Source organism: Dendronephthya gigantea, unplaced genomic scaffold (genome assembly GCF_004324835.1).
Source record: "Dendronephthya gigantea isolate DGI-Jeju-01 unplaced genomic scaffold, DenGig_1.0 000715F, whole genome shotgun sequence".
Classification (NCBI taxonomy): domain Eukaryota; kingdom Metazoa; phylum Cnidaria; class Anthozoa; order Malacalcyonacea; family Nephtheidae; genus Dendronephthya; species Dendronephthya gigantea.
The window spans coordinates 1,194-15,576 of NW_021163725.1; the positions used below are offsets into that span (position 1 = coordinate 1,194).

At 35.8% G+C, this 14,383-nt stretch overlaps 1 protein-coding gene across 1 annotated transcript; it reads left to right on the forward strand.

The window, feature by feature from the left end:
- Positions 1-302: 302 nt before the first annotated feature.
- LOC114544281 (DNA polymerase subunit gamma-1-like) lies at positions 303-13,404 on the forward strand. Its single transcript, XM_028562951.1, is given in 27 exon segments — positions 303-906; positions 909-980; positions 983-1,084; positions 1,087-1,135; positions 1,401-1,409; positions 1,607-1,793; positions 2,363-2,611; positions 3,010-3,272; positions 3,680-3,812; positions 4,324-4,436; positions 4,867-5,079; positions 5,156-5,301; positions 5,506-5,642; positions 6,734-6,891; positions 7,203-7,256; positions 7,880-7,997; positions 8,255-8,390; positions 8,684-8,790; positions 8,894-9,033; positions 9,169-9,294; positions 9,502-9,549; positions 9,932-10,046; positions 10,186-10,320; positions 10,888-11,004; positions 11,611-11,728; positions 11,964-12,088; positions 13,317-13,404. Coding segments are annotated over 26 exon segments (3,513 nt in total). The 5' UTR covers positions 303-542; the 3' UTR covers positions 12,068-12,088; positions 13,317-13,404.
- Positions 13,405-14,383: the final 979 nt, after the last annotated feature.

Below are 14,383 nucleotides of genomic sequence, written 5' to 3' on the forward strand. Positions count from 1 at the left end.
AGTCATGAGACACTGGCCTGAATTTAATGATTGTGAATTAAAGTTGAAGTGAATTTAATCTTTGGGTGATCACTAGATCATATAATCTAACGACACCCTTCCCTGCCATTGGGGTTTTAAACAAGATAATAGCGTGGAATCAGGGCTACAGGGCCGACACTAGAATGATAATTGGGGTGTAAAAGCTTTGCTATGGTTGATGATGCACATCAAAACGAGGTTGTTATTAAATGATATTGTGAAATTTGGAAAATCTCACATGGAAGTTTTGGCGGGAAACACAGGGCGCAGAACAAAATAAATAAAACAGAATTCTATGAATGAACTAGTGTTCAATAAAACGTATAGATTCGGGGTTTTTTTGGGAAATTTTAAGAGGACAGTATTTAAATCGCGGTTTCGCAATTCGATATTGATGGATTTATGTATTACTTCACTCATAAAGAACATGAAACTGGACATTTGGACTGTATACATATTTGTAGGTAAAAGTTACCTAACTTTATATTATACTTTATAGTCGAATTTAAATCGGTTGGACAATGGCTAAGCTTCTTGGAATTCAAAGACGACTCCCATATTTTGGTCTTCGACCCAATGATCATCACAGCAGCACAAAACTTGTTCCCTGCAGATTTGTTATGCATATTAGGTATTTCACATCAACCTCCAAACTATACCAAGCCCGGTATAATCCACTTGACATTCAAATGCTCTCAAAGTCCCTTCACAATCAAATTTTTGGGCATGTTACAAGTGAAGTTGAGAATGTTGAAATTAATAAAAGTATTGACCACCTATCGAGGCATAATCTTCATGGTAGACACAAAAGCCTGATACCTGATGTAGACTTCAAGTTGCCACAACTTCGGGGCCAAAATATCGAAGAACATTTTGAGATTATTGCCAAAAACAGACTAGAAATTATGTAGAAATGGCCAAACGACTTTCCCAAGTTAGTTTACCATCAAGACCAAAAGAATGTGTTTTGAGCCTGGGTGGACAAAATATTTTCATGATGGTGATTTTATAGTTGGTATGCCTGTGGAGTGTCCTGATGGTGATGCAATGGTTTTTGATGTTGAGGTTGTGTCAATGAAGGACAGTTTCCAACCCTGGCAGTTATGGCAACACCAGATATACTGGTATGCTTTTTTAATTATAAAGAGGATCAGCCTTTAGATGTAATAGAGGTTTTCCTGTTAGCCTTTTCTAAACAAGGTATATATCATGAGCTTGGGTACAAGAGTATAAGCCTATAAGGTACCAAATGATATGCATTAAGATGTCCACACAGATTCCCCCGCTGTGTCTCCTTACAATTATTAACATGCGTTATTATAGTTTCTATGTTTGTTAATACTAGAGAACTTTTGGGGAAATCATGATATGACATCATTGAAATGTTGGTCAAATGGAAATTAGGTTTTGGTGTATAGACGGGGCATGCAAATTGTCAATAAATGTCACTATGTCATGGTACTGGTATCTTAAGATAGTATGATGTAAACACATTGACCAGGCTTCCTATAGTAGAACAGAGTTCATTTATAACTTTGTTTTGAAATTTGCAACTAACACATGGATTCTTAATTGATCAAATCAGGTACTCCTGGGTGAGTCATCGGCTTGTTGAAGAGAGGAGCTATCAGTGGTTTCTCCACCCCAAGATGCCAGACTTGATTCCATTTGAATTAGAACAACATCAAGGCAACATTTGGCAGGAGAAGCTTGTAATAGGCCATTCTGTGGGCTATGATCGCAGTTTCATTAAGGAACAATATTTGATCAAGGTTTGAAGCTTTTTAATTCTACAGTCAACCCAGAAAAATATGCATGCAAACAGTACATGTACATGTAATTTGTCCCAAACCAAAACCACTAACTGCTAGACTATGAATGTGTATATTAATTCATATATATATAAATTCATGTTTATATACCCTTAGGAATAAAAGAAATCAGACTTGCATAAGACCTATATATGAATATAATATATATATATATATATATATATATATATATATATATATATATATATTAAAAATCAATGAAATATTACAAAATTTTAAATATATTGTTCGCTACACTCTGTGTTTCACGTTTCTTCTGAAACGATCATCAGGCAAATATATATATATATTATAATATATATATATATATATATATATATATATATATATATATATATATATATATATATACCTTCCAAATAAGCTTCTAGCTATGGCCCTTCATGTAATATATAAGGGATACTCTAATGATCTTGAGGGATGGGGATATAAAATTCATGAATCTTGTAAATAATTTGCATACTGAAATGGCTAGCAGTCTCCTCAAGTAAATGAATTTCAATTTTCAGGGACCGAAGATGTATTTCATTGACACACTAAGTTTGCACATGTGTATATCAGGCCTTACGGGTTTGCAACGTAACATGACTAAGGCAGCCACTGTGGGCAAGTCTGAGAAGGAGGATTGGATGGACATTAGCTGCTTGAATAATTTACAAGATGTTTATCAGTTGTATTGTGGCGGTAAAGAGTTGGATAAAGAGAAGAGAGATGTTTTTGTTCATGGGACTTTGGATGATGTAAAAGAACAATTTCAGGTAGTGTTTTATGGTAGTTCCATATTTCAAATTCTGTATGAATGTGCTTAATTACAATAAGGTTGTGGTTGGTGTTATTATAACACTCCTCCACTGCACTTCCACAAGACAAAAAGGTCATGCAGAAAATTTCAATACTATAAAATTTAGCTAATAAAACTAATAAAAGTTTTGATAATTTTGTGATGCTCTTCCCACTTGCCATGCGGGGTGAGTTTTGCTATCTAACTTGACTATAAACATGGCTAAAGTAAGCCTGTTTCGGTAAAGGCCTGATTTCTCCTCGAGTAACCCCAAATTCAATGAATCATTGCACACCTGAAATCATTTTCAAGAAATGTACCTTTATGCCAGATAAAGCTATTGGCGGCGTTTTTGATCCATGATGACTTTTCCAGGAACTCATGACGTACTGCTCTAATGATGTCTTATGTACACATGAAGTATTTTGCCAAATATGGCCGTTGTTTTTGGAAAGATTCCCTCATCCGGTGACATTGGCAGGCATGCTTGAAATGGGTTTAGCATATCTACCTGTCAATCAAAGTTGGGAGAAGTACATTGCGGACTGTGAAGATACGTATGACGATTTAGAGAGGGAAATGAAGAGCTCGTTGATGAGACTAGCAGATAATGCATGTCACCTTCTTCATGATGATCAGTAAGTTTTATCCATTTTAAAACCACTCCCAACCTTCTCTGCAATCTACATGTAATGAACAAGTAACTTCCAAGCGATTCCCTCCATCTTTCACTTTCAAGCGCGGGAAATGCACGATATTTTATTGGCTAGTTTGATCAGCTTTGCGAAGCCTTTCGAACTTCGTGTGACATTTGACGCCTTTATGCGAAAGTTTTAACGGTTAACAGAAGAGCAATTTACCTCAAGAGCTGATTTTACAATTTCATGTAGCTATTTCATGTTTTTCAAAACTTGATTCGTTAAAGACCCTTATAATAAACTTAAAAGTTCATTTGTATTAGTTTTTATATTCACGCGTGGAGGTTTATCGAATTCCCTAAGGTGTGAAGCTAGTAAATGCATTAAACAGTCCGTTCTTTACGTAGGTATAAGAACGATCTTTGGCTTTGGGATCTGGACTGGTCGGTTCAGGATGTTAGAATAAAAAAACCAAAACCTCCCAAAAAGGGAAGAAGGAAAAAGCCGCAGGAAGACGCGGAAGTTGAAGTGGAAAATAAGGTATTATATTATATTAAAAGGTTTGCGGGGGCGTTTATAAAAGGTTTGCAGGGAGGGTGCGCACCCCCTATTCAAGGGCGGGGGGGGGTTGCAGATAGGGTGCAAATTCAAGTATCAATTAAAATTTGGGGGGTTATATAGGGAAATCAATGCCCAAGTTACATATATCTATGGGCTCTGACAATCTAGGTAGCACCTTATGGTCTTATTTTAATATTTTTTTAAAAAAACAGATTCTAATATTTCTGGCAACTGGCACTTGTTCCTCCGAACCCATGCTCGCGGGCACCCCCCCCCCCTACGAAACCGCTATGGATCCACCCACATCATTTCATTACATCATATTAACTAACAATTTTGGGCATGCATAATGGTATTTCATTTGCCTTTTATATGAGGGTTGTATGGTGTAAAAACAAGGGAGAATTCATTATCGACCACACGATTGTTTTACAAACAAACTGACTGTGGAGATGCCTTTATAACATCGCGATCATTGTATGTTTTGCAGAATAAAGTTGAGAATGATAATGAAGAAGATACGATAGAAGATATCATCGCTCGAATTCCACCAGTGGAAGATGTTTTATACAAGAAACGACAGCATCTGCCTGGATATCCACTGTAAGTACTTGCAATGCAATGGACCGATTTAGTCTCATATGCTATTAATACTTTTGAGAGATATATTTGGCAATTAATTTACAATAATATTGGCATTGGATGTCGTTGCATTGTGCCCGCATATGATGTTGTGTTCTGACAAGAAATCACATCTATCAAAAGAACACAAAAACATTGAAATGGTAATTTGCATATGGGGCTAAATTAGGCTATTATGGTTAAACAGGATTACAGCAAGATTTCAATTCTTGAACACTGTGTGGGTTGAAGTATTCACATTAACAAAGACACATGGTGTGAAGCCTGGTCAATAGTAATATTTAGTGGTGCATATTGTATGTACGTCTTTTTGATGTTTACAAAAGTTTATTTAAGATTGATGTGTTTTTATAACAGAATTTGTGTGTATTACTTTTTTTACGACTTTTAGATGGTACCGCAAGCTGTGTCCAAGAATGAACTCTGAAGATTGGACTAGAGGTTCCGTGCTGGTTAGTGCGCAGTGTCGGGTTGGTCCTAGCTTATTGCGCATGACGTGGGATAGATATCCGCTGTACTATCACGCTCGACACGGCTGGGGTTATCTCGTACCTGGTAGAGAGACAAATCTTTTGGAAAATGAATGTGAAAATTTTCCAAAAAGGTACCGTACTTTCATCATTTACAATCTTCCAATGTGGTTCGCGAGAATTAATCTATTTTCACTGCTTCTGTTGCAGAGCGTTTCAGGAACTCTGGCAACGTCTTAAAAATCATTCCGATGATAAAAAAAAACTTGCTTCAGTGGAAGGTGAAGAGGATGTTCAGCAACTCAGCGAAGGACAGTTGTGGAGCAGTGTGGAAGAAAACGAATTGAAGAATAAAGGTAAAATTTTACCGTAAATGAACGTTGAAAAAAGAAAGTAATAAAAATATACTTTTTTCAAAGAAGGACTTCCTTGCTCTTAAAGATGTAGCAGAACGCGATATTTTTATATTTTTTCCCAATTAAACAAACCGATACGGCCAGGATTTATATGGCCGATCTTGAGGGCCTAGTTATAAGTAAAACTGTACTGTTTTTTTGTAGTGCCTGTTAAAAGTTCGCCTCCCAGAAGTAAGATGAGAGTATCTCGAAAGCAAGACGCTCCTGATTTTCATCACGGCGTGGGACCATTCAACGATGTTAACTTACCAGGCGTGTGGTTCTTTCGCATTCCTCATAAGGTCGGCATTCCTTATTTAAACTATACAATATAAAGTGAGGCCGATTGCATGTCGTCTATATAGACTCGTTTACATTACACTCAATTGATCGGCACGGCCCGGCTATAAAATGGGTACCCGTGACTGTAGTGTAAACGGGACTTATAACGTTGCGAATCAAAATAAATTGTTTAAAATTGTTATCTTCTTAATTATGAATGCCCTCTTTGATGATTCAAGATTTATCAACATCTACACAAGCTTTTGTTTGTCTCGGGCATGTTTCATATCTTTCTTTGCTTCAACAAGTAACAAAGTAGGTTATGGGTTGTATCATGCGAAAAAATATTTTTTTAGGATGCTAGTCTCGACAACTGAATGCATACAGATACTGACTGGGGCGTGATTAGACTTTACGAAAGAAACATCACAATATATACACATGACTGAGTATTGAGAAAATATCTGTTTTGTTGAAAAGAAAATTTGCACTTCTTATAGAGCCTTTTCACAAAATTTGTTTATCTTCCTTACTTGGCAAGATATTTGCGATCAAAAACATCGGATATCGAGATATATCCGCCATCTTGTTTTATAACGAGATCTGATTACGTGACGTCCAAAGCAAGGTTGACGCTTAAAAAATAACAACTACATGTTTACGCTTTAGTTTAGAACTCTTACAATTCAAAAGTTATAATTTGAGATACTTGCGATTGTAATGAAACTATATCACTTCGCTCGATCGTTAATATGAAGTTACAGAACGAATTTTCACCCAGCGAGTTATCCCAGCTAGGCGAGGTAAAAATCGCATCACATCAAAGGCTTGACCTGATTAGTCTTTCATTATATGCAGTTTTCACCTCGCCTAGCCGGGATAACTTGCTCCATGCAAACAGCCCTAATATGCTGATGAATGGTAGCTCTTTAAAAATAATTTAAAGTGACATTTCACGGAATGATTCAATAATTTATGGTAAAATTTACTACCCTTTGTTCACCGAGCATTATTTTTTATTTCGTGCGTTGGCAATGTGTAATAATTCAACAAATTTGGGGGCATTTGAGTCAATGTCCCACACTTCTGAGTCGAGCTGTTCCCATTCTAGGACGGTGAAAAGTTTAAATGTGGCAATCCTCTTGCCAAAGACTACATCAGTAAAATGGAGGATGGTACGTTGAAGTCGGAAGGTGACGAGAGCGCCGAAAGAACGCTGCTGCTAAATAAAATGATATCATTCTGGAGAAATGCCAAAGACAGGGTTATGTATGTATTCTTCTCACTGCCAGCCTCACCGCTATATCTGTACGAGTGCAAAAAAGCTAACAATCTAAATAACACGCGGCCAAAATTAGTTGCGAACGACTCGTATCAATTTAGAAACCAATTTGCCTTGGCCTACTTCAACAGCTACTTCAAACTGTCTATCACCTTTGGCTTATTTCAGACCGGATTTGTGTACAGTTTGACTGTTTATACTATACCGTTCGCAACTTATACGTTGAAAATCACTAAAAATAAAGATCTAAATGGTGAAGAATAATACACAGTCAACAGAGTGTTTTTTTCTAATGTAGGTCACAATTGTATGTATGGCTCGACCAAGAACATCTTCCAAATGATGTCATTAGGTAAGTGTATAGCTACATGTTTCTAATCATAGTCTTGTTCTAATTGAAGCCCCCTTCGCTCCAGTGCGGGTTATCCAACCTTATCCATCTTCCACGCGATCTTTATCAACTTTTCGAAACAAGGAAATGATGTGATGAATAAATAAATACACGAATTTAATCCTTAAGATTAGGGTTAGGATTAGAGTTAGATTTATTAAACGTGGCCCCGTTCCAGGCGGAAGAACACGCGGGAAACTTGTTTGCAGAAGCAAAGCACGTGGTCGGGTTGTTAGGTGGAACCACTGCTGGGACTTAGGTAACACACACAAGCTGTGTGAGCGTGTCGCGGTTTCTGATTTTCCATTTTAAGATTGCATAAGGTCGTTGTTAATTTGGTTTAAATATTGTGCTTATCTTCCAATTTTTAAGAGAAATAATTGCGTTCATTCATGTTCAACAAAGCTATGTCTGCCCTTAATTCCTTACCCCGTTTTGACCTGCATAGTAACATGAGTCATGATTCTTCACCATGCTCCATCATGTTTGGTGTGTAAATAATGTATGCTCTTTGAGACCAGCTGAGTTTTGATAGAGACCTTCTGGTAGAATTCAAACTTGTTTTTTTCACTCTTCAATTTTAGATCATCTTTTTACCAATCAGATGAACAGTATGGTGCCATTTTACCAAGGCTTATTACTGCTGGTACTGTTACACGAAGAGCTGTCGAACCAACATGGATGACTGCCAGTAATCCAAGAGTAAGTAATCTACCGACAGTAAAAGAGATTAGAAAATATAAAATGGAGGATGAAAAGTACAAAAAGATCTATCTGTCTGAGCTTAGATTTGATGTTGAGATGGCTGCAGCAGGCATAGATCTTTGAAATTAACTGTATAATTGCAGTTATAAATCCTATGAGCTAATGTGAATTATACATACACTGTCTAAAAACGTCACAATTATATGTGCTCAAAATGCTAAAAGTATGAAGCGATTTAATGCGGTACTTTTTAGGTAGACCGTGTTGGTTCAGAGCTGAAGGCACTAATCCGGGCCCCACCAGGCTACTGCTTTGTTGGTGCTGATGTTGACAGTCAGGAGCTGTGGATTGCAGCCTTACTTGGTGATGCTAATTTTGCTAAAACACATGGTAGGCACAAACAATTAAATTTTGTATTAATTTCATTTTCCGTTTAAGTTCGCCACCTGTGAAAATTGTTTTTAGGGAAGTGTAACAATATTTAAAAGACATTGATCATCCCGTATTCCAGCAGAGAAACATTTTAAATAGCATTTTTGCATCTTTGTAAATAATTCAAGCAAGAGCAGTTAACTACCAACGTACGCATGGCAAAGGATATATTTAAAAAAACTATATGAAAAAAGTAGTTGATGAAAGGAGGGATAAAAGTATGGAATTGAAAGTTAAACCCTACTTTTCAGGCAGTACAGCATTTGGTTGGATGACTTTGCAGGGAAAAAAGTCTGATGGAACTGATCTTCACAGTAAAACTGCTGAGACAATTGGAATAAGCAGGGAACATGCAAAGGTTTCACCCACCAATCTTCTACTCCACAATTGTTTTTGAAAATTAGTTTTATGGTAGTGAACTTTACCTTACTTAATTTATTTTACATGTACCTTGTTTACAGGTTTTTAACTATGGACGTATTTATGGCGCTGGAGTAAACTTCGCGGAAAAATTACTACTACAATTTAATCATCGGCTCACAGAAAGTGAGGCCAGAGGCAAAGCTGAAAAACTTTATGCATCTACAAAAGGAATCCAGAGGTCTGTGTACTGACATAATGATCAAATAAAATTACAAAATACACTATACTACCATAGCTTAAAAAGTTCATATCAGAATAAACCAGTGAATTTTGCTTGGTATTTATTAACAGCTTGTATATTTTCTCCTTTAAGGCACTATCTCTCAGAGTATGGTTATGAAGTTGCCAGGAAGTACAAGTACGATGCTTATATTACAGAGGAGGGATTCTTAGACAGCAAAATCTATTATCAGTTATTAAAGGCTTCAAGAAGGACAAGGTATCATCTACATATGATGTTTCTGAAAAAAACACAACTCTAAGAAGTTTTTACAGTATATTGTGTATTTGATAAAAAAAAAAATGGTAACTTTTGGGAGCTAAGTCAGCCCCTACAGTACTGGAAACATACAACCTTAAATGACAGTGTTTCATTTAAGCTGAAAGTCCTCAGTGGAATTGCATGCCAATAAATTTGTGTTTTTAGAGACCAAGATAAAAAGATAAGCCTTTTCAAAGAGTGGCAAGAAGGGAGGTATGTAACTTAAGTGATAAACCTGGTGATATTTTTATGTAATGTAGAAATAAATGCCCAGTAAAATATACATACAGTAATATTCTCTAAAACTCAAAACTAAAAACAGCCACACCTCAATTGGTTAAGGTTTAGCAACTTTCTGCTTTCATTTTTAGAGGATAACTTTAATTGAATTAACTCCTTGGTCAAATATGCCCTTAGATTGTACTTTGCTAGATATTCTACTATATACAATATCTCTTACAAAATATCCCATGTCAATGATATCATTCAAGGAGTTGATGCAAATCTACATAGATTAAAATGTGTGCAGGTAATAAGCACTATATATTCATCATGATTCATGAAATTTGTCTGCAACATTACATCTTTTCTATAGTGAGTCTCAAATGTTTAACAAATTGGAAAGCATTGCACAATCGGAGGAGCCAGAAACTCCAGTTCTTGGTTGTAAGATTAGCAGAGCTTTGGAGCCTTCTATTGTTGGGAGTAAAGTATGTCACTTAATTGTGAAAACTTTGAACTTCTTCACTGGATTTAAAACACACCATGTTTCATATTATGCTGGTCTGTCAATCAGTAATTTTAACAGGATTTAGATTAATTGTATTTTTTTACTTGGCTTGTTTTTAGTTTATAACAAGTCGTATAAACTGGGTAGTTCAGTCATCTGCAGTGGACTATCTTCATCTCATGTTGGTCTGCATGAAATGGCTGTTTACCGAATGTGAAATAGATGGGAGGTTTTGTATTAGCATACATGATGAGGTATGATTTTGTTATACGTTTTATTATTTAGTCCTCTTTGTATCGCACAGCTACAAAGTGCCGTAGGGAACACATTTTTTGGGGGAGGAGGGGTGTTGGGTTTATGTCCCGGTTTTTATAGATAAAATGTCGGTGGTTTACTATGTTATGTTATGTTATGTTTTTATGATGTTATGTTTATGTGTTTATGTTATGTGTTTATGTTATGTTATGTTATGTTATGTTATGTTATGTTATGTTATGTTATGTTATGTTATGTTATGTTATGTTATGTTATGTTATGTTATGTTATGTTATGTTATGTTATGTTATGTTATGTTATGTTATGTTATGTTATGTTATATTTATGTTGGGTATTATCATTTTTCAACTACAACGGCGGTGTATGCTATCAAAAGTTGTACCGGGCAGTTTTATTTCATATTTACTATTTTTTAGATATCATTATTTAAGTGTGATTTAATTGCACAGTTTTCAGTATTTTCAATGTGTATTCCATACACTATTAAATAATTCTCTATCAGATAGCAATGATGTAGAGTTTCCTTGTATTATTCGTGTATGTAGGTTCGTTATTTGGTGAACAGCAAGGATCGTTACAGAGCAGCGTTGGCTTTGCAAATTACAAATCTATTAACGAGATCAATGTTTGCATACAAACTTAACATCGACGATCTACCACAGGTAAGTGAAGTATTTTTGAAAACGTTCCAGTAATTTCTTTACTGAGTTCTCATGAAAAGATTGCCAAATTAATTTAATGATTATACTTAATGTATTCGATTCACATAACCTTTATGTTGTCAACGATAATTTGTCAAATCCTGTATAAGGGGGATGATACAGTGTGTCGGACAGTAGGTCACTTTTGATTAAAATTTCATGCACAGTAAATCCTAAACACACGAATTTAATCCTTCTTCAAGACATGCATGAAAAATAACTTTATATTTTGACAAATAAGTTTTGAAAACAAGCCATAACACGAGAACGAGGCTCGCGGTCTTCGCCCCTAGGGGATCATGATGTTTTGCATCATTGCACGTGGCTCGTGAGAGTAAAACTTAAAATCCATTTCATGTAAGGTGGTTCTAAATTTAAAAAATTGTGACGTTAAAATGTTGTCACATAATTACCGAAAAGATTATTCTAATAGACCCTGTAATGCTTGCCTAATATGAAGGATTGAATTTATGTATTTTTGATTTACTAAACTAAGTTATTATCTTATTTTGGTTATAACCTGATTGTTTATCTTACGCAACGGTTTGTGTTTTTTTCTGGTTGTAGTCTGTGGCGTTCTTCAGTGCAGTTGATATTGATTCAGTGATCAGAAAAGAAGTCACTATGGACTGCAAAACTCCGTCAAATCCAAGGGGTTTTACTAAAATCCATGGAATACCTCAAGGTAGCTAGCTTTGTGCACAGTTTCATGTTTGCTACAGAATGATACATGTTAACAAATTTAAATTTTTACAAATCATTACATATTTTAAAGCTTTAAGAGTTTTTTTCAACGGAAGAATTTTAACCCTTAATGTGCGACTCCAGAACTTTTACTTGTGCAACTTTTATAAATATAAAAAGTTGCATTTAAAACATTACATAGGAAAATTGTTCCTTAATATTTAATTTTTCCCAAGGCGAAGCTCTTGATATTTACGAGATTCTGCAGAAAACAGACAATGGATGTTTAGAGAAGAAAGATGACGATGTCTGTATCAATGAGGACCATAGTGTCAATTGATGATCTCCAGATATTCAGAAGGTAAAATTTAGAAAGCGTTCTTTTTATAAAATTCACGAATATGTAGAGATTTGCCATTGGCTAGCTATAAGTTACCGTATTTAAAACTATATATAGGCGATGTTGACATGCACCTACATTGTTTAATGTTACCAATGTGTCCGTTTCTCCAGAGCCGCCACTAATATGCCATATTTTTAATTAATATCCCGACCACTTGGGTACCAAAATGTGCTTTCCTGTGCAAAGTGCGGTTGTTCTAATTTTTGAGCAATTACCAACCAAAGGGGATTGAGAGCGCGATGAAAAAATGAAGAACCTCATTGAAAATGAAATTTATATATTGAATTCAAACAAATTTTCTTAACCATGAATTAATACCAAGCAGAGTTATGCTTGCACAATTGAAGTGCGCTTTGACACTATAACAGCTAGTGTGCGACACAAATATTTCAATCATTCAATAGTTGTTGAACGTTAAGTGTTGCTGGTTATTTTATCGCAGACATACTTATACATACATACATATACTTATACATGCTCTATAATTAGCTACAACGCTACACCAGTCTCAAATCAGGACTGTTCTACAATGTACATATACACAGCAAAATCCATTCATGTTATATGTTTGGCTTATTCTAACACATTCGAGAAACATCTTCCTTTGCTCGAAGTAAAATTTAATTAAAATAATTGAGTTAAACGACTAAATATTTGATAGCAAACATGTTTCGGCTTACACTAAGCCATCTTCAATGCGAAGTGAGCTAAGAATATTTACAGTAGGATGTGTGATACAATAAAGTGAGATATGATATATGATATATCACATATGTATCACACATCCTGCTGTAAATATTCTTAGCTCACTTCGCACTGAAGATGGCTTAATGCAAGCCGAGACATGTTTGCTATTAAAAATTTAGTCGTTTACCTCAAATGTTTAACTTGTCTTGTGCTATTACGAAATTACGGAAATGCATGTTAATTAAAATATGACCAAACGTTTTTACACACTTTGCTTGTGGCCTGTCCTCTCTGAGGTTGTATAAGCTCGAGTTAGTATTTTATAGATCTTGTATTCCTTTAAGTTTCTTCCAGAGTGCCGAGTTTATTAATTGTTTTTAAACAAATGAATCTAATACAAAATAACATTTCAGATATAATTAAACAAACTTAGCTAATTTTACTATATTATTTATTCACATCCTTCAAAATAGTAATAACTCGCTAACCTAAATTTCAGACGTACCACATGCACTCATCTGGTGATTTTCTAATGTTGCGAAACCCCCTGTGTAGTGACCGCTCAGTGCTCAGTGAGTCGCGACAGGATGTCATGTTTGGTGATGGTGAGGCCCATCATTATATCTGCCATTCACATTGTTAGGCAAGTTTATTGTGGACTTCTCCAAAACTTCGGTCTCGTGGTAACGGACGTGTGCTTTCTTTTACGTCTACAGCTTCCTTTTCGTATTCTCAACGTTTGCTACAAAATCTGTCATCTGCGGGACAACTCCTTGCTTGGAGTATTTATACATGTTGCTCTGTTTCCTGTGCATTGTATAATAATGTAATAATCTCTTCGTTAAAACATCAAACAGCCTGAGCTAAAATCACACGCGAACAAAACTATCGTTTTTAAAAAACAAACTCCCTCTGATGTGACATGCAACTTCAGTCAAATTACAACAGCTACGGCAAGTTTTCATTTGAATATGCATCCATTTTTTTGCTCAGCCTGTAGAAAAACATGTAGATAAATTGTTTTCCAGATGTTCGAAATCGCCTTGTAAGCACTGCATCGAGCCACCTTAAAAAAAATTTGTTACATAACTAATTAGGCGCCCTTGGCAATCGGGGGAAGGAAGTGTCAACTATTAAATACCGTGATCAAATATCGCAGAAAATACCAACATTCCAAGAAACAGTGGTTATTGGAAGAAACAGTATTGCTACTGCATACCGCGTTAACATTGCGAATTTTAGCGTCTATTCGGATCATGGCTACTAGTACGACTGGGCATAGTTCTGGTATATCTAGCGAACGAACATCTGGTATATCTAGCGGTATATCCGAACGAACATCGCTCGGAGAAATAGATGCATCGCTATTTGATGACGACATTTCCCGACTTAGAACAACTACACCAGTTGAAACGAGGGTTCCGGAGGAGCTGTGGTACAAACACATACTCTCCGAGTTTAGTTCTGCGTGGAACGATGTCGACCATTTGTGGAGCTCGGAAGATCGCCGCAGCAAACTCTACGCTGTCGTATCCTTCATTAGCCTACCCTTGCGTGCCCTTATAA